Source organism: Macrotis lagotis, chromosome 1 (genome assembly GCF_037893015.1).
Source record: "Macrotis lagotis isolate mMagLag1 chromosome 1, bilby.v1.9.chrom.fasta, whole genome shotgun sequence".
Classification (NCBI taxonomy): Eukaryota; Metazoa; Chordata; class Mammalia; order Peramelemorphia; family Peramelidae; genus Macrotis; species Macrotis lagotis.
In genome coordinates, this window is record NC_133658.1 from 506,854,069 (window position 1) to 506,874,205 (window position 20,137).

Sequence of the window (20,137 nt, forward strand, 5' to 3'; positions counted from 1 at the left end):
CCTCCCCGGAGGCGCCAGTGCGGCGGGGCGGGGCGGGGCGGGGGGGGCGGCGCCACGCTTTCCCGCGCTGGCCGCCCCGGCGCGGGCCCTTCCTCCGCGCGCCGCCATGTCGGGGACGGTGCCCGGCTACTCGCCCAGCTTCAAGAGGCCCGCCGAGACGCTGCGGCTCCGCCGGAGGCGGGCCCGAGGCCCCGCGGGCCCCGGGCCGGGAGGCGCCGGCGACCTGGGGCCCCGCCGCGCCGCCTTAGCGGCCGGCCTCCGCCTTCGCCCCTTCCCCGCCGCGGGGGGCAGGAGCGCAGGGGCGGCCGCGGCTTCGCTGCGGAGAAACCCCTTTGCCCGCCTGGACAACGGCCCGCGGGCCGCGGGGCCCCCGCCGTGGGCGCCCGCCAGCCCGCCCCGGGACGCGGGGGAGCCAGTGAGTGCCCCGGGCCCGGCGCGCCGGAGCCCGCTCCCCGCTCCCCGCGAACCAGCCCCCGGGGAAAGCCGGCCCTGCCCCGCCGCGAGGCTGGCGGCCCGAGACTGGGCGGCAGTGCTTTGGGGCGCCCCCCGTGCGGGCGGCCCTGCCCCAGCCCGCCAGGGCGTCCACTGTGCGCCGCCCCAGCGCCGGGACTGGGCTCCGGCAGAGCCAACCAGCAGCTTCCCACCCCGCTCGTGCCCGCATTATCAAGCGGCCCGGCCCGGGAGATGTGCCCGCGCCGCCCGGCCCTGCCCGGCCCGGCCCGGGAGATGTGCCCGCGCCGCCCGGCCCTACCCGGCCCGGCCCGGTCCGCAGCTCGCCGGGCCTTTGTGCGAGGGCCGCTTCGTTGCCTGTGCCTGCTGGCGCTCATGCCAGCCCGCCGCTCGGGGAGGGAGGGTGCTTAGACGAACTTAAGCCCTAACTTAACTCAGGTTTTTTTAAGCAGTGCATCAAAACTCTCCTCAGTTTTTAGATTTTCATCAAGAAAATAGTGTGGCCCAGAAAGAAGAGTTTTCTGAAAGAACAACAGTGAAGCAGTTATTCACGGTAATGATTTTATATGATCTAATGTCTGGCACTGAATTTATGCCATATACCTAAATAACTTTTGCCTCTTAAGCATTTTTCTTGTCCTCTACACACCTGCCAAAGACCAGATCTGATCATGTCAGTCTACTGCTCTTTTGCCTCTAGGATAAAACATCTGGTTTCAACCAGATAGCAATTTTGTGGCTTTCATTCACATTATTTCTTTTTTTTTTTTTTTTTTGCAAGGCAAATGGGGTTAGGTGGCTTGCCCAAAGCCACGCAGCTAGGTAATTATTAAGTGTCTGAGGCTGGATTTGAACTCAGGTACTCCTGACTCCAAGGCCAGTTCTCTACCCACTGAACCACCTAGCCACCCCCATTTCTTTTTTCTAGAACCAGCATTAGTCATTGTCTTTACAATATGTTCAGCTACATCTATATTGTTGTCATTGTGTGTTTCCATATTCTACAATGTTTTCCCATAATATGTCTCTTTTAACAGTCTTGGAGACTGTACATCTTTCTAGCCTTTCCATTCTTTCCCCTTTCTGTTATAACATGCCAAGGTGTGACTAATTTTCAGAAACTTAAACCACATACTAAGAGAGAGAGGTAGCATATTGATGGAAGTGAGAGATATTTTTAGCTAGTCAGTTCTCTATGAAGCACACTGTAGAAGGTTATCTAGTCATTTTACATGTGGTTTGGTTTTTGGTTTCAAGGTCTAGAAATACCATGATTGGAGACAGGAGGCATTTATTTTGCATTTAATAGTAATAGCAATTGATTGGTAAAAAAAAAAACTTTAAATAGTATTGTGTGGGTAATTTTGAAATTAGCTAATGAAATCTTTAAATTGATGATATTTTTCTTCTAATTTCTGTCTTTTTATTTTTGAAAGACATCTCATCAACAGCACTCCAAATATGATATTTCATCCTCAGAAAGTGTTGAGTTTCCTGTGGATTGGAGTATTAAAACTCGCCTTCTTTTTACCTCTTCCCAATCTTTTGCGTGGGCAGATCATTTGAAAGCTCAGGAAGAAGCTCAAGGCTTTGTCCAACATTTCAGGGCAACAGAAGTTCATCTCCCTGAGAATATACAGGTACTAATTCCAAAAAAATGAGTTGGTGTAATATCTGTACAGCTCTTTGGGTTGCCTAGAATATGTGCTAATTATTTTTCTTCCATAATTGTCATTCTGCCTGTTTTTAAAACAAAGAATTGAGAGTTCTTTAGTTTCTCATATATTTCTGCCAGTCTTATTTTTTTCCAACATTGGAATTAACCATTAAATGATTAAGAGATTATGATTTAGAGAATTAGTAAATGTTGAATTGGGCAAAAATTAGTCACCTTCATTTAATTAAATATAAAGAGTGTTGAAAAGAAAAATTTGAGCAAAAAAAATAAAAGGTAATTTTAGGATCCAAATCAAATCTAAAGACATATACATTATTTCATTAATTTTCTCATATAATTCATACTATAACTGTTTGTACTAAAATGTACAATATATTACATCATTTTCTCCTAAATGTAGTTTTAACTTTTGGAATTATATATTTTTAAATTGTATTTGAAAATGTTGATACTGCATTTTCTAAGCATAATGCCTCATGATATCTCAAAATAGACTAACAGAGTCTCTTGCAGGCTAAATCACTCACTATAGATGATCTGACATTAACATGTTATCCTGTAAGTAAATGGGAAACAACAAGAGGCCTTACAAAATTTTTGCTTGTACACAATTTAAAATATTGTCTCTTTTATCTTCTCAAAATTGATTCACTTCAAATAGGAAAAGTTTGCTGAAGTAGAGCTAAACTGCTGGCTTATCTTTTGCATAACCAAAAATCCAAAATAAGTTTTTCTATAAATAGGAACTGAGGCATTTTATTAATGGAGAAAAATGGCTTCAAGATCAAGAACTTCTTCAAGTTCCACCTCTGCCATCCTGACTTTGTGACTCTGAGAAAGTCATTTAATCACCTGTTACCACAGACAACTCTGCAAGACAATAAATTGTAGACAAGGTGCCAGTCCTGGATTAGTAGAGGAAGTTCTAACACATAGGAAATAATACTTTTGGAAAAATCATCATCAGGGATAGAAGTATTGAATTGTGTGGTTTGAAAAATATCCCTTTTGTAAAACCCATATACCTACCACAGTTGAAAGTTTTTAATTTTCCACCACATTTTAGGAGTGAAGCACTAATCCTTACATCTTTTAGGATCCACGACTTTCTGTTGAACTTCGGTGTGCATTCCCACAGAGCCTTATTTATTGGCTTCATCCCTCCTTGCCTTGGTTACAACTTTTTCCACGCATTGGAGCTGACAGAAAATTAGCTGGAAAAACAAGTCCTTGGTCAAATGATGAGGGACTACAACAACTTTTAATGAGTGAATGGTAAAATCGGTGAAAAAAATTCTTAATTTAAATATTAATTCTTTTTTTATTATTCTGTTGTATTTAGTAGATGGAAATATATAATAACCAAATCACCTTATTTATTGTTAAGAGTTATTGCAAACATTATAGATTCTTTTTGATCATTTAAAAATGAGAATTCTAATCTCTGAAATTGTTAGAAAGTGCTTTAAGGTTTGAAAGTTGTTTTTCATTTAAGTTTTTACTTATGTTCACTCATTAACTCATTTAAGCCCCATAACTATATGACATAGATATCATCATAGGTATTATTTTTTCCCATATTATAAATTACAAAACTAAAGCTCAATGATTAAGTGACTTGCCTGTGCTCAAAAAGCTAATAATTGTCAAAATGGTATTTGAAACCAAATCCTTTTCACATCTTGTACTCCACTGACTGTGCTCTTCTATTAGAAACAGACATTAAACTAGATCTTAAAAAAAACCCTATTTAGTAAACCGTTATTTGACACTTAGTTTGAGCATGGGTCAAGCATAAGGAGCAAAGACCACTGGAGAGAGCATTAGTTTAAATACTGCCTCATCTGTTTACTACCTTGAGCTTCTACTATGTGACCTTGAGCAAGTCACTTTAACCTCCACATCCTATCTATCCCCCAGTGAAAGAAATTTAAGCTTCCTTTTCTGTAATATGAGGGAGCTGGACTTGATAACGTTAGATAACATTTATAAAGTGATTTAAGATGTTCAAAGTATTCTACAAACTATCTCATTTTGTCCCCAGAACATCCAAGGGAGGGAGGTTCTCTTGTTTCCCTTTTACAGATGCGGAAACTTAGACAAAACATGTGACAAGTGTTGACAACTCTTTATTTTCTCTTGTCTGTTTACTAATTTTTAAAAATTATTCTGAGGGGGCGGCTAGATGGCATAGTGGATAAAGTACCGGCCCTGGAGTCAGGAGTACCTGGGTTCAAATCCGGTCTCAGACACTTAATAATTACTTAGCCGTATGGCCTTGGGCAAGCCACTTAACCCCATTTGCCTTGCAAAAAAAAAAAACTCAAAAAAAATTATTCTGAACATAACAACAAATGAGTATTTCATATAGAATACAACAGAAAAAGAAAAGTAGTTGCAGCTTCAAATTTGTATTACTAACAGCTTATTTTTTCTTTTTTATATATATAAATTCAATATACTGTTCTTTTTAATCAAATTTTTTTTGTAGTGTGTAATCCAAAGCATTTACTGAAGACCCATGTACCAGACAATGGACTAGGTTGTGGGAATACATTCTAAAATATGTCTTTTACCTCTTATTACCAGAAAATAATAGTTCAGCATGTTTTTCCAAGCTATCCTGCATATCTGCATTATCTGCTGATCTTATTTTCTTATGCATTTGTGAAATTAACTTTAATGGGACCCTCCTTTATTTCTCTCTCTCTTTTTAAGAAGTTTTGGTAACCTCACCATTAACCTCCTTTTCAATAATCACATGTCCCTATCCTATCTCCTCCCATTGAAAGAAAGAGAAAACCCTGGAATCAAATATACATGGTCAGGTAAAACAAATCCAAAATGTACATCTAAATCTGCATGCCCCTTGACTTCATCCCCTCCATGTCAAGAAGTGGGTAACTTATTTTATCTCTAGTCCTTTGTAATCATGTTTGATCATGACATTGAACAAGTCTTTCACAGCCTTTACAATGTTTGTTACATAAATTGTTCTGGTTCTGCTCTCTTCACTTTTATCATTTCAAGTCTTGCACATTTCTCTGAAATCATCTCTTTCACCAGTCGTTTATGCCACAGAAATAAACCATTAATTTCACACATCATAATTTGTTCTACCATTCATTAACTGAAGGATATACCTCTTTTTTCAATTTCTTTGCCACTATAAAATGAGTTGCCTTAAATTTTTCTATATGTGGGTTTTTTTATTCTTCTTTTGGTCTCTGTAGCATACCCTTAGTTATTGCTATGCTGGGTTAAAGGGAAGGGTAAGCAAAGTTTAGTGACTTTTCAGGTTTAGTTTCAGTATGTTTCTACAGTACCCAATACCAATTCACTACTCCATCAACTTTGTAATAATGTATCTCTTCTTCCATAGTCATTATTCTTTTCCATGTGATTTTCACATTTCTAATGATCTGAAGTATTTTTTTTTCATATGACTTGTTTTTCTTTCTTTGAGAACTTAGATCTTATGTTTTCATACTTATCTCCAGAAACTAGTTAAGTATTCTGTTCATAGAATGAGAAGGATAGTGTAGTACATTATTTTCAGCTAACCTTCATTCTTTTATATCCTTTTACCCCTTAATCTGTTGGGAAATGACTCAAACATTTCATTCCACTCCTAATGTTCTCTTGGAAATTAGATTGTGTCAAAGAAACTATTCTACAAAGACATTTTCTCATTTAGCTGTTGTCCTAATTCTTTTGGGGGGGGGGGGCTTAATTTTTTTATTCTTAAAAATAGAGAATATTAAAGATAAACTAAAATGAACACTTCCATATGCATAGGACAGAGATTATTACAGGAAGCTATGAATCTCTATTAATACAACTTTCTTTTCTTTTAAATAATAAATTCAATATATTACTTTCAAAGTTGTCCTGCTTGACAGCTTAATAAGCACTTTAAGTGTTTACTATATGCCAGGCAGAACTTAACTTTGGGGATACAAAAAAGGCAGAAGGTCACTGATCTTTGGGCACTCAGATTCCAATAGAGGAAGACAGTAACTATATTCATATGTGAAAAGTATGTCTCATTCTTCGATTTGTATTTCTGTATTTATTTTATATTATTACAATAATCTTGTGAGAGTAATTATAAATCCCCTCTCCCCCCAAAAGGATAAAAAACCTCAAGAAGAGTGAGAAACAGAAAAAAAAATGTGCTTCAGTCTGTGTTCAAAATCCAGTGGCTCTGTCTCTGGGATGAGTTGCCTTCTTTATCCTAAGTCCACCAAAGAAGTTTCTTCAATATTTTTTCCCACAGTTGCTATCACTGGCTTTATTTCCCTCCAGTCTGTTCCATCCCACTCTAATGTATTCCATTCTCTCTCTCCTTTCTCCCTGTCCCTGCTCAGAAGTGTGTTATATCTAAGTACCCTCTCCCACAATCTTCCCTCTCTTCTATCACCTACTCACTCCTTCCCTCCCCCCATTTCCTCTTATTCCATCCCTTTCTTCTCATTTTTCTCTTGTGTAATATAGATTTCTATACCCTATTAAGTGTGCATGTTATTTCCTCTGGGCCATTTCTGATGAGAATGAAGGCTTACTCATACCCACCCCCTCCTTCCTGTAAAACCTTCCTCTTAACTCCTTTGTGAAATTTCTTAGCTTCTTCTTCCTCTCCTTTCCCTTCCTCCCAGTACTTTCTCACCCACTGACTCCATCTTTTTACTATATCATCATATTCAGCTCCTTCCTGTGCCTTGTCTATATATATATACCCCTTCTAATTGCTCTTATGAATGAGAAAGTTCATATGAGTTATTAGTATCTTCTTCCCATGCAGGAATACAAACAGTTCAACATCATTAAGTTCCTCATATTAGTTAGTCCTTGTCCGCCCTTTCCATAGTTCCAAGTTGAAGATCAGACTTTCTGTTCAGCTCTGGTTGTTTCGGTAGGAAAGTTTGAAAGTTCCCCTGGAAATTTTTCTTTTGGGATTCCTTTCAGGGGGTGATCAGTGAATTCCCTCAATTTCTATTTTTACCCTCTGCCTCTGGGATCTCAGGGCAATTTTACTGTATTTCTTGAAAAAAAAAAGTCTAGGCTAGGTGACCCAGTGGATAGAGTAAGGGCCCTGGAGTCAGGAGTACCTGAGTTCAAATCCAGCCTCGGATACTTAATAATTACCTAGCTGTGTGTCCTGGGGTAAGCCACTTTAACCCCATTGCCTTACAAAAAGGAAAACAAAAAAACTGACTTAGCCTCTCAGTTTTTGTATATAGAGCATTGATAAAAAGTTTGGCTTTAAAAGTGTTAGCACTACAAACTAAAATCTGAGAGCCAAGAACTCCTTTTATCAGTGATAAATATACTTTGTTTAAAATGTGGAATCATTTAATCATTTTACTAAACTCCACATTAGCAAGATTCACAGATGAACTAGAGTATCTTAAAGAATGTTAAGTATTTTTAAGAACAGTGATTCCATTACTGAAGTGATTTTATTTCTTTTAATCACCTAATATTTATTTCCAAGCTTTCTTTCTCTCCTGTAAAATTTCTAATAGATTTCTTAAGAGCTCTCCCAGTTCTAAAATATAAGATACCTCTTTTTATTTCAACAGCTATTTCAAGCCTTCTTTCTCCCTTCAAGTATCTAATAAATGTTAGGCTTGACTTTTCAGTGTGATAATTCAAATAGAAGTAATTTCAAAAAGAAGAATCTATTATAGTTTTTGCTAATCTTAAAGGTGGGTTGTAAGAGCTCACAAGCTTTTTTTTTTAAGAATTTTTATTGAATGGTTTAAAATTAACACTGACATCTTTGTGATTTTTAAAATTTCATAGTAAAAGTTGTTTCTTTAATTCATAGGTCCATCAGCTTCACTTCTCTGTATAATCTACTGAAGACAAAACTTTGTCCCTATTTTTATGTTTGTACCTATCAATTTACGGTGCTGTTTCGAGCAGCAGGGCTAGCAGGAAATGATGTGATTTCAGCTGTCTTGTCACCAACAACCAGAGGTTTGAGAGAAGCTATGAAAAATGAAGGTAAATGTACCTTTTCTTCATTAAGTTCAGAAGTAATAATATCTCACGTTGTGAAGTTTTCCTTAAAAAATTTGTGTAGGGGCGGCTAGGTGGCGTAGTGGATAAAGCACCGGCCTTGGAGTCAGGAGTACCTGGGTTCAAATCCAGTCTCAGACACTTAATAATTACCTAGCTGTGTGGCCTTGGGCAAGCCACTTAACCCCATTTGACTTGCAAAAAACCTAAAAAAAAAAATTGTGTAAATTGAAAGATATTTGCTGTATTTCTAGAATTTTTCTTTTTAAGAATTTTAAATTATAAAAGCTTTAAGATTTATCTGCTCATCTTCTAGGCTTTCTATAAAATGCACAATAATCTTAACTAGCTTACAGGAGGTGAATTCTATTGTAATGAAACTCATCGCAACATACTAGTGATATAAAGTGTTGCATCTTCAAGTAGAATAGAAGGGCAGCTAAGTTGCTCAATGGATAGAGCACTGACCTTATTGTCAGAATCTCTGAATCTGGCCTCAAACACTGAATACTTACTAGCTATGTGATCTTGGGCAAGACACTTATCCCTGATTGCCTTCCATCTCCATTGGTCCTAATTCCTATCTGGCCACTGAACCCAGGCAGCTCTGGAAGAGAAAGTGAAGCTGATGACTTGGCATAGCATTCCCTCACTCAAATCCAATTCTTTTGCTTGTCATGGCATCACCTCCCTGATGTCATAGTCTTCTTCGAGAATGAAGGACAAACATAAATGTAGAATGAAGAAACAGATTTATAAAATTTAGTTATTACTCTTTTCTTGCCCTCAGGCATTGAATTTTCTTTGCCTTTAATAAAAGAAAATGACCAAAGGAAACAAAAAGCATCTAAGACAAGTTTACATATAGAAGAATATGAATGTAAGACAGAACCAGAAGAGTAAGTAATTAAAATAATTTCCATGAATCGTAAACCCAGTATAATTTGGAATTTTGTTAGTTGTATTGAAAAAAGAACCTAAAACCAAATATGATGTCTTCCTAGGGAACAACTTAACAGTGATGAAGATGAAGAGGAAAGTTTTTCCTGGTTGGAAGAGATGGGTGTACAGGATAAGATAAAAAAACCAGACATTTCTCTCAAGCTGTATCCTTTTAGTTGGTGCTGTTCATATGATAGGTACTTAACTTTTTCCCCATTCATTTCAGAAATTATGTAATAAATGTATGCTTTAAAACCTATTCATTTCCATGAATATAACTGCCTACTCCGTTTTAGTTTTTGCAAGGCAATGGGGTTAAGTGGCTTGCCCAAGGCCACACAACCTAGGTAATTATTAAATGTCTGAGGCCAGATTTGAACTCAGGTACTCCCTGCCTACTCCTTTATTGAACCTTGAACTAAATATCTCATTAAGTTGACAAAGACATTTAGGTTTTGATTCCTACTTAATTTCTATTGCAAATGATTTATAAGTGAAGTAAAGAGTTAAGATATTTCTAGCAAGGTACTTAAAATTAAAATACTCCAGGAAGACTTTTCTCAAGAAAATCAGATTGAATTTCGAAGAAAACCTGGGCCCTTGTACTATCCCTCAAAATTATGTAGATATACCAAAAATAAATAAAATTATTTTAAAGACCTTTGAGAAATAAAACAACAGAAAGAACATTTTTTTTTATGATATAAATCTACAAATCTTAAAACTCACACCAGTTTCTGAAAAATAAAACTGAGGTTTCCAAAGGCAGTGGAGGTGTCACAATGCAACTGGCTCAAGGCTAAAAAAAAAATTATAGTATGTAAACACATAAATGGAGAGATTATAGCATATTTACTAATTCAGACCTTTTTTTTAGGTTGTTTTTGTTTTGCAAGGCAAATGGGGTTAAGTGGCTTGCCCAAGGCCACACAGCTAGGTAATTATTAAGTGTCAGTAAGACCAGATTTGAACCTAGGTACTCCTGACTCCAAGGCTGGTGCTTTATCCACTACACCACCTAGCAGCCCCTAATTAAGACTTAATGTAAGGGGCAGCTAGGTGGTGTACTGGATAATCAGGAAGATCTGAGTTCAAATCCAAATTCAGACACTTAATAATTACACAGTTGCATGACATTGAGCAAATCATTTAACCCCATTGCCTTGTAAAAAACAAAACACTTAATGTAAAAAGTAGTTTCATTATATCCCTAAGTAGCATGTGCCTGCTACTAAATTACGAAGACTGATTTAAAAAAGCAGAATTTCATATTGAAAGAGTGAAGTGAATGGTTCAGAAGTGGATTCTTTACATTGATATTTAATATATTTTAAGTTTCCTTGACTGGTGACATTAGTCGTAAAGAGAAAAATGAAGTGCAAATGGATCATAGGCCCGAGTCTATTGTCCTGGTAAAAGGAATCAACACCTTTACATTGCTAAATTTCTTGATAAATTGCAAGAGTTTAGTTGCCACCTCTGGTCCTCAGGCTGGACTTCCACCAACACTGTTGTCCCCAATAGCTTTCCGAGGTGCCACAATGCAAATGCTCAAGGTAAAAAAAAAAAACCATACTCATCCCATGCCTACATTTTTGCAGTGCTGAAAGTATTCTATTTTCTATTATAGTGCTTTACTTTGGGGGCTTTCATAATGTATCTGCTGTTTTTGAGAAGTTTATCAACAAAAATACTCAACTAAATCTAGAGAATATTTGATACTCTAGGGGAGGCTTTACCAGTCATTCACTTTAGAAAAATTAATTTCCTTTTCAGTTCTGTACAATTAGGGAAAATTTTGCAAACTCCAAAGACAAAAACTGAATCATTGACTTAATTCCAACTGTCGTGGGAAATAGGGGACAAGGGTGTTTAATATTTTGCTTAACTCAGCCAATGTCCAGTAAAACAAAAACTACTTGCTTAGAGGAACATTGAGGAAAGGCACTAGCTTGAATTGTCTTTTTTTTTTCAACCTCTACTCAGGCACGAACAGTAAATGTGAAGACACCAGCTAATTCTGATTATAAAGATCAATTTAGCTTGGAGATTACAGGCCCCGTCATGCCTCATTCTCTGCATTCATTGACTATGCTCCTCAAATCAGCACAAAAAGGATCTTTTTCAGCAGGATTATACACTCATGAACCTACATCAATATTTAACACATGTACTCAGATGGAAAAAATATCAAATAAGGCAAGTAGACTACTTGATTAGAAGGAACTGTTTTTCTAAATTGGACAAAAATTGCAAGGTAAAACTGAGGAATTGAGTAATGTCAGAGAATGCCAACCTGTGACTAATTGAATTTAGATCCTCAATTTAGTCACCCAGTAGTTATCTGTGGTTCATTTCTGTTTTTACAAGACAATGGAGTTGTGACTTGCCCAAGGTTATATAGCTAGGCATTTATTAAGTGTCTGAGGTTGGCTTTGAACTTAGGTACTCCTAACTCCAGGGTCAGTGTTCTATACACTGTACCACCTAGCTGCCCTCCTTTCTCCATTTCTGATTATTGAGACTAGAGAATAAGTATATTTTTTAGAATGCCTACTGACCATTCACTTTAGATTGATGGTTTTCTTCCTCCTTTAACCACTTGATTCCCAGAATTCTATTAAATTGAATCGAATCTTAAAGAATTGCCTTCAATATGTCTGGACTAGATAGAAGTCATTAGTGATGACTTGAATACTTGCTTCCAAAAGGATATAATTCTTGAGTTTCATTTCTTTTGAACTTTCCGGAAACTTCTATAATCTTATAAAATCTTTAACCCTAAATAGATTGTACTGTTTCTATATATGTGGTTGTTATTAGGAAGAGTTCTTAAATTTTCTGTGTTTTTTTTTTATAACCTTGTGAATATTTACAGGAAGTCCTTGAAAAGGAGCTTGCTAATTGTGGACTGCATGTTAAAACTCTAAAACAACTTACCCAGTTACCAATACTAGGAAAATCATCTTTACGATTCATGGAAATGGATAATTACACTTGTAATTGGAGGTGTTGAAACAAGTGGAACAAGATTAACTGCCAACTTTAAGAAATATCTTCCCAAAATTAAAAATCTAAAGAAACTTCTGTTTTGAGTTTCTCTCAGGTTTTGTAAGAAAGGAACAGATATTCTAAATCTCTTTGCAGTAGGTTTGGATAACATTTTTATGGGAAAATGTAATAAATGCATCACTTTCTAGCCTGATCGATTATACCTCTGAATGTGAAGGAATGTGTTGTTTGACCGAAAGCGATGTAGTCAGTGTACCTGATGTCATGACATTCTGAGAAACAATCCCATAATGTAGTTTGATGAGAACTGTGGATTCTAAAATGATTTATAAATTGTTTTATTAACACTAATGGTTCCTACAATTGCTATTTTTACCCTGGAAAATTTCAGAATTTTTCCAGTTTGGCCTGAAATATCTGCATGTGAGATGAAATTAAGTTAAAGCATCTTTTAGTATACAGTTTATGTATAGTTAATATGTGTTTTTTAAATAAAGTTATTTTTCTCTTCAGTGGGTATCAAGTGACAAGTGTAATCTGTTATTGCAGCTGAAAGAATTAAGAAAAACACCACATTTATTCCAGAAGTTTGTATTTGGGCCTTAAGCATTTTGTAAAATAAAGTTTAAAGACAGCATATGAGTACCACTATAATGCACATATGAAATGAAATTTCTATCAGACCCTAAATTAACATGAACTTATTTTTTGCAGTCAACAAAATAGTGGCCTGGTGCTGATTTTATTAGATAAGTTGGTTACAGCATTTGCATTATCATCTTGAGTCTATCTAGTTGTAGCTGAAATTCAAAATGCACATTAAAGTAAAACTACATCACAACTCAATGCCATTAAATTTTCTTGGCGTCTGCATTGGAATTCTAGTGGGTCTTCATTTTGGACTTCTTCCTTCTTATGGCATCAGTCTGGCTTAATCCTTTATTTTAGAACATAGGACTTAAAGCTGACTGTAACACAGCATACCATATTTGTTAAACCCTAATAAAATTTAAAGGGAAAAATGGTAGCATTAGCCCTGTGGAACAGAACTCCGATTATCCAATAACACTGGCCCAATATCTGTCCAGCAGAACCTTCGTGAAATAGTCTAAGGTGCACAGCCCTTCACTGATTATAGGCAAGTGTTACAGCAGCCTAGCCATAAGGGGAAAGAATTACATCATAGTACAAAATACAGTATAAAAGCGTTATTTAACATTCCACACTTAGTATTACTGATGCCTTCAAACAATTGTTTTGATGTTAAGCCGCTTAAACAAATACATCACTAAGGTAAACAATATAAACATACCAAAACCCTGTATGGTTAAATACAATTTTCATGGTACAAAACCAAAGCTTGGAGATGTTTGTACAGATTGCTTTTTACACAATGTCTAAGTTGCCAAATTATTTACAACATTAAAGAAGAAATACATTTCTGATGCAGAGTAAAATTATCTGAAATGATTAATATAAAACCTCAATCTCTATCTACGTGAGGCACTCCTGAAGCAAGTGGCATTAGCCATGAGGTCCTTTGGTACAAGGCCCATTGCTTGAAGAACCACAGTAGCTGCTGTGGCTTTAGCATGCTTCTTATTAGGGCTGGCAAAGCTGGGCTGGTAAGCGCTTCCATTTATCAATACCTATTCAAGAAAAACATACAATTGGGCTGGTAAGGGCTTCCATTTCTCAATACCTATTCAAGAAAAACATACAATAAGAACAGCATCAAACTTTAATATCTATAAGCTTTGTATTTTTCACTAATATCTAGGAAATTATAAAATGCAAAACCCATACCTTTAATCCTATCAATTTAATCTCAAATCAGCACTTGGAAAGGGGGACAAACTCCAAATTAAAAGCTTGTTCCTTATCTATAAATGACTTACTTTCCCTTGAGACTAAACTGTTTAAATTTAGCTTTCTAATAATTACTCATTTATATCCATTTCCCTTCCTCCCTTTTAAAAAACTTTTATAAAACTCATCTTTTAAGCAATGTCAAACTGACATACTTTCAGAGACCTCAGCCCAAATAACTTTGGGGAATCAAAGACCTACAATCCAAGTGCTGACCCCACCCAAAATCTGTTTTCTAATTTTGACCACCAAGGAAGGATAACTTCCCCCAACCCACCTTCCCAACTACACCAATTTAAACCCAGCCACAAAAGAGCTGGTAAATTAAGATGCCCCTAGTTATTTTTAGAGTCTTAGAATTATATGCTTACCCTAAAGAGAAAGTGTTTTCGGTGATCAGGGCCACTATCATGAACCAAGAGAAATTCAGGTGGTTGCCACCTTCTTTTATTACAGATCTCCATCAATGCAGATACAGGATGTTTACCTAAGACCCAAGAGTTAACTGATCAGAAACTAATTTCACCAGTTAGTGAATAAATTATGAAAATTTAATAGAACATAAAATAATTAAAAGCAACGTACTCTCACCTGACAGATCCTTCATCGCAGCAGAGAAGTTCCCAGATCTTTTTTGTGCTCTCTCCCCCACAGCAACAAGACCTGAAGAAGAAATGAAACTACCATAAATCCCATGTATTTCTTCCTTAAAGTAGATGTTTTTGCATCAAAACTATAGGTTAGTAAAAATCAACTATAAAGTGATCAAATAATTTAAGCAACATGGATGAGTTAACTTAATATGATTAAATATCAAACCAATAATACTTTCCAAGTTCAATTTGCCATTTCTGAGATGCTGATCTATTCATACTAACCAGAATATGTGTAGAGTATGTCACAAAAATAGTCTGAGAATGCCACCTAAATGTCTAACATTTATAGCAACATATTTCAAGACAATTAAACTGTTAGCTTCACTTGATAATTAAAATACTAATCTATACAAAAAGTACTAAACATCAAAACTTTCCCATCTGTCAAATGGGCAAATGAGAGCAGCATAATGCATTATCTAGTCTTAAGATTGTAAACTATAGAGAGTAGGTACCAATCAACATTGGTAGAAGTAGCTTCTCACCCAGAGCTCCCTATATTGATGAAATCTCAAGAATTATTTTTTAAATGTATAATTCCAAAGAAAAAAATCAGTATCAATATCTTGAAACTTTAAAATCAGCTATGAATTTTGGAAGAAAAAGAAACAAGATGAATCAAAAATGACATTCTCAGAGATAAGACACAGAGATGCTCCCTTAAAAGATTGCTTTAGCCTAATCCTCCAATTTTATCAAAGATGAGGAAATGAAAAAGAAAGTTGACTTATACAAAAATCATGCAAGTAAGCAGAAGAACCAGGATCCAAATCTGTATCATTCACACTGAATCTACAAACCTATCCTTCACTACTGAATCCTGGTTTCCTTTCCAAATAACCAAACACTTCTAATGCAACCACCTTAGGACAATAATAATCTATTATTTAATTTTTGGGAGGTTTCAAAAATTCTTTCCCTAATATAATTTTCTTAGTCCTCTAAGAACCCATTTCAACTAAATCTCAAAGACTTTTACTTCCAATGAATAGCACCCTCCAAAACCCTAGATTTCCAACAAACACAACCTGGACATGAAAATTTTAATTCTGTGCCACTTTTTTCTAATTTATCAACATCATCCAAATGAGGTCATTAGTTGTATAACTTCAGTGAAGTTATTTTAAGCTGAACTTCCTCACCTATAAAACCTGAAGGACTTAAGTAGGGTGAAGCTAACTAGATTATTTGTGAATTCCTTTCCATAATAAAATTATACTAAATTTCATATTCAAGCTAAAAAGAAACATTAAGGACTCAGTAAATTATTAGCTTAATACAGACTGGAGTAATGCTGATGTTCATCAAGTCTTCCATGTAGAGTCAGTGATCACTCCAAGTTACTGAGAGTAGGCAATTAGTTATAGAATTTAGCCTATTTTTCTGGCAATTTAAATAGATAGTTCACATTCCCTGAAGTCTAATCCAATATTTTGTTAAAATGTGGCAGTGACTCAGTTCCTAAATCAGCACACTTACTAAATTCTATCTAAGACTAATGAAGTCATATACTGAAGAAACTGACCCACCATAGCACAGTAAAAAAAGCTATGATTTTGGAGGTAGAGGTCCAGTTCTTTCACTTCCTTCTGCATGTGTGTCAACTGAGGTACTTACTTAATAGATCTGTTCTCAGTTTCCTTATCTGTCTAAGTAAAGGGTTGGTCTTTAATCTTTATCTCTACTCCCTATTATTTTGAATCTAAGATCTTGGATGTAATAACTAAAAGAAAACAAAGAGCACTCATTTTCTGCAAAGAAGGAAACAAAGGGACAATCAGCTTCCTTGTAAAGCCAAAGAGATTAGGATATAATTTCATAAGATATTAATGTAGTCATGTCGTTGGGCACTACTCACAATGAGTGAAAGCAAGGAAATAATCATAAAAGTAACTATAAGTTTATGGACCAACATCTGGGGCAGAGGATAAAGTAAAGAAATTCTGTGAGGAACCTGACAAGATACTCTAAATCAAATCAAAAAAATACTTTGAAACCCTTGAATGTGAAGGTTGACACAGAAAAGCAGAACAAAAAAAAATGTAGAAAATGCAGATTGGAATTATGAAATGAAACTATGTTCATGATCATGAATACTTTCTTTAGAAAAGAGTTCAGAAAACAGCAAAGCAAGTGTAAACAAAATGAGATATCTACAGCTTAATAGGAAACAACTGGTAACAGGGAATAATGTGTCTGTGTCATCATCAGATAAAAGGTCAAAATTAGCACCAATTTAGAATAAAAAGTGAGCACTGTACACAATTACAATTCTAATATGAAATGGTGGTCTCAAGAGTCTAGAAACTACATTAACCTATAAAGATTTGAATTCTTTGCCAAGAAGGAATAAGTCAAAGATAACAATGACTTTAGAAGACAAGATCAAATGCAGGACATTCTGGAAAATGGTGAAAGAAAAATACAAAGTAGCATCTGACAAGCTATTATCTCATTGAAAGAAGCTAGCCTTCATTAAATATATACCAAGGAAATTTGTCTGTGAACTGCAGATTACAATTTTAAAGACATTAAGATACTTATTTTCAAGATACCTCAAAGGAGGAAACAAAAACACCCAAAGAATATAAAAGATCCTGGCTCAATTACTTTAGAGGTGTGACCAAAGAGACATCAACTGGTAATCAATATGCCCATTTATTCATCGATCAAAACATTTATCCATGAAAACTAGGTATCTGTAATGAAAAAGGTCTATCAAGGTTTTTTGAAGATGGTTTTCTACATCAGAATAGTCATACTGGAAAGGAATAAAGAATACATGGTCCCACTGTTAATCTGTTAATTTTAAAAACCAGGGTGATTCACACTAAAGCAAAAACAAGGAATCGCTCATGCATGTTTTAAGATCATACAAAAAAAAAATTGACAACTGCAATGATAACTTTAGCATCAATCACAAAGCAGTCCTCTGAGATACTCAGTCGCCAAATTTTAATAGCCCTCACAGATTGATGACAGCAAAATTGCCAGGGCATGAATTGGAGGACAAATGTGAAATGGCAATTTCAATGGTCCCAAGGAGTTTCTGGGTACAAAAGACCATTTTTTAAACATTTTCTCAGGGACTATATGATCATTTATTAATTATGAACAACCTAACATGCAGGGCAAAGATGTGTATTGGAATACAGACAGCCAGCAGTATCATGTTACCAAGAATGACTTGTTCCCACAACATGGTATAGTCACAAAAGACAAATTTGACTAGAAAAGGTGGACCAGTCAGAAAGTGAAGAAGTTTCACTGTTACTCCCAAAATATCAGAAACAAAATAAAACAAAACACCAAGAAACTCAGAGAAGGCCTGCTACTGGTTGAATAGAGCCTCTACAGACAATTAATGGAAGGGCAAAGATAAAATGTCATCATCAGTGAAGAAATATCCTCAGAGATCCAATGAAGATAATGAAGCAGAAAGCAAATTTTAATTTTAAAGTTTCTTATGATCAGATTATTAAGGCACCACTGTGCTTGCTCTACCTTTCAAGTAGCTTATAGGAAACTATTGTAAGGATGTGGAGTTGATGCAGAGTTCAATAAAATGTTGCTAACATGGGAGTGGATGATCAACCTTGATGGACTTGCTCATTCCATCATGCAACAATCAGGGATAATTAGGGGCTGTCTGCAATGTCTGTATCCAGAGAAAGAACTGTAGAATTTGAACGAAGACCAAGGACTATTCCCTTTAATTTAGGGGGGAAAAAACCTATCTCTTATTGTTTGATCTTGCTATCTCTTTTACTTTATGTTTCTTCCTTAAGGATATGATCTCTCCCATCACATTCAATTTGGATCAATGTATACCCTGGAAACAATGTAAAGACTGGCAAATTGCTTTCTGTGGGGGGTGGGAGGAAGGGAAATAAGATTAGGGGAAAAATTGTAAAACTCAAAATAAATAAAATCTTTTAAAGAAAAAATAAATAAAATGTGGCCACACTGATATAATCCTGAATATTGGAGGTTCATTAAAAATATATTCTTCCATTTTGCAATCTCAACCCAAGGAACAGTACTAATCATTACACATCCTTAAGTTACTTTTAACAAAGTAGGAAATGAGGAAAAAAGGTCCAATAAAAAAAAGTAACATTTCTGAAGGAATCATGATGTAGTATGCAAGGAGTAAGGGAGCTTTAAAAGACATTCCTATCAGAAAATTAAGGGCAGTGAAAGAAGAGAATTTACACTGAAATAAGAGAAAAGAAAAAGAATGAAATTATTATTAAAGCTTGGAAACAAAAGATTATAACTGAATATGCCCTAATCATTCAGAATAAGACAACCCTGTTGATTTTAAACAAGTATAACCTAAAATTTAAAACTAACTATCTATCTATCTATCTATCTATATATATATATATATATATATAATTGGTTGTTTATTTAAAACTCTAATGCCTTGTACTTGTTAACTGGTGAAATCTGAAAACTCATTTTGTAAATAATAATAATAAATTACAAAATTACTGAAGTCAAACTATAGTATAAGGTTATAAAGACAATGTCCCTAAATGCTTAAAAGGTACTTATTTCATTGAAAATGTGTTAACTATTTCCAAACAGCTATACAATTTTGAAAAATCAGGTTCAAATATAATTATTTTAAAAGATCAGAATACTATAAAAATAGAGTAATGAAACATAATAAATTATACAGAGCTTCAAAAAAATCAAAGATTTACCTTTTCGGTCTGTCTTAAAGTCAACTAGAATAGGCTCTTTATTTCCTTCTTTGTTTTTTCCTAATCCCTCTCCTTCTCTCCAGCCCATTTTTCTCATCAAAACGGCTCCCATTCCACCAGTTACAGGGGCTGCTCTTAAGAATTGATCCTATCCAAAGAAAGAGAGGTAAAATGTCCCAATTCTAAAGTTAGAATCTGATTATGAACTCACAGACAACTATCTAAAATTATCTCACTTTACTTCTAGATGTTATATCAAATAATAAAGCAATAAATGAATATTTCCATGATTTACCCATACTGGAGTTTCTATGTTCTAATTTTTTAAAGTATTAAAGAGTAGGGTTTTTTGGAAAGTTGATTACGATGATTTAAACTAAAATGGCAATTTTAAAACAATGGCCCATATGTCCAAAAAAAAAAAAAATTAGAACATTCCTTTTTCATCCACTATTTACGTTCACTGGTATCTCTTCTTAGCTTGCAAAATAAAAAAAAGGCAGTGTTAAAATATTTGGCAATATTAACTCTCCCACGTGTACCTAGTTCATGAACAAAAAAAAAAACTCAGAAAATATTTAGAAATAAAGTTCAGACAAATGTTGAAGCATATTTTTGTCCAAAATTCTTCCAAATTCTACCATAGTACAAGTAAAACAATTTTACTTAAGAAAATCCAAATCAATATTAAAATTATTCTTACATGTTTACATGTCTATCAATAGTAATGACAATCACAGACACACTGTAAGTATACCAAACTGAATTCTTTTAAAACCTGAGGTTAAAAG

The 20,137-nt window shown here is 35.6% G+C and overlaps 2 protein-coding genes across 7 annotated transcripts in view; one reads left to right on the forward strand and one right to left on the reverse strand.

Moving 5' to 3' along the window:
• The first annotated feature begins 91 nt into the window (after positions 1–91).
• On the forward strand, positions 92–12,621 carry DONSON (DNA replication fork stabilization factor DONSON). The gene is made up of 10 exons (XM_074214072.1): positions 92–415; positions 923–1,003; positions 1,887–2,090; positions 3,225–3,403; positions 7,962–8,140; positions 8,946–9,054; positions 9,160–9,261; positions 10,455–10,653; positions 11,084–11,296; positions 11,976–12,621. The coding sequence occupies exons 1-10, from the start codon at positions 107–109 to the stop codon at positions 12,111–12,113; spliced, it is 1,713 nt and encodes a 570-aa protein (XP_074070173.1). The 5' UTR covers positions 92–106; the 3' UTR covers positions 12,114–12,621.
• SON (SON DNA and RNA binding protein) overlaps positions 11,926–20,137 on the reverse strand; it is a 35,413-nt gene continuing 27,201 nt past the window's right edge. Inside the window, exons 9-12 of one of the 6 annotated variants that reach the window (XM_074214051.1) lie at positions 19,347–19,494; positions 14,564–14,641; positions 14,350–14,465; positions 11,926–13,758 (exon numbers count right to left, since the gene is read on the reverse strand). In XM_074214051.1, the coding sequence (XP_074070152.1) occupies positions 13,600–13,758; positions 14,350–14,465; positions 14,564–14,641; positions 19,347–19,494 (501 nt within the window). In that variant the 3' untranslated portion in view covers positions 11,926–13,599. Of the gene's footprint in view, positions 13,812–14,349; positions 14,466–14,563; positions 14,642–19,346; positions 19,495–20,137 lie in introns of those variants that run through there. The other 5 variants (XM_074214052.1, XM_074214054.1, XM_074214053.1 and 2 more) reach the window with 5 other exon arrangements.

Coding starts and splice junctions, on each gene's coding strand:
- DONSON (XM_074214072.1), top strand. CDS start 107: ATGTCGGGGACGGTGCCCGGCTACTCGCCCAGCTTCAAGAGGCCCGCC. Junction 416..922: donor CCCGGGACGCGGGGGAGCCA/GTGAGTGCCCCG, acceptor AACTCTCCTCAG/TTTTTAGATTTTCATCAAGA. Junction 10,654..11,083: donor CCACAATGCAAATGCTCAAG/GTAAAAAAAAAA, acceptor ACCTCTACTCAG/GCACGAACAGTAAATGTGAA.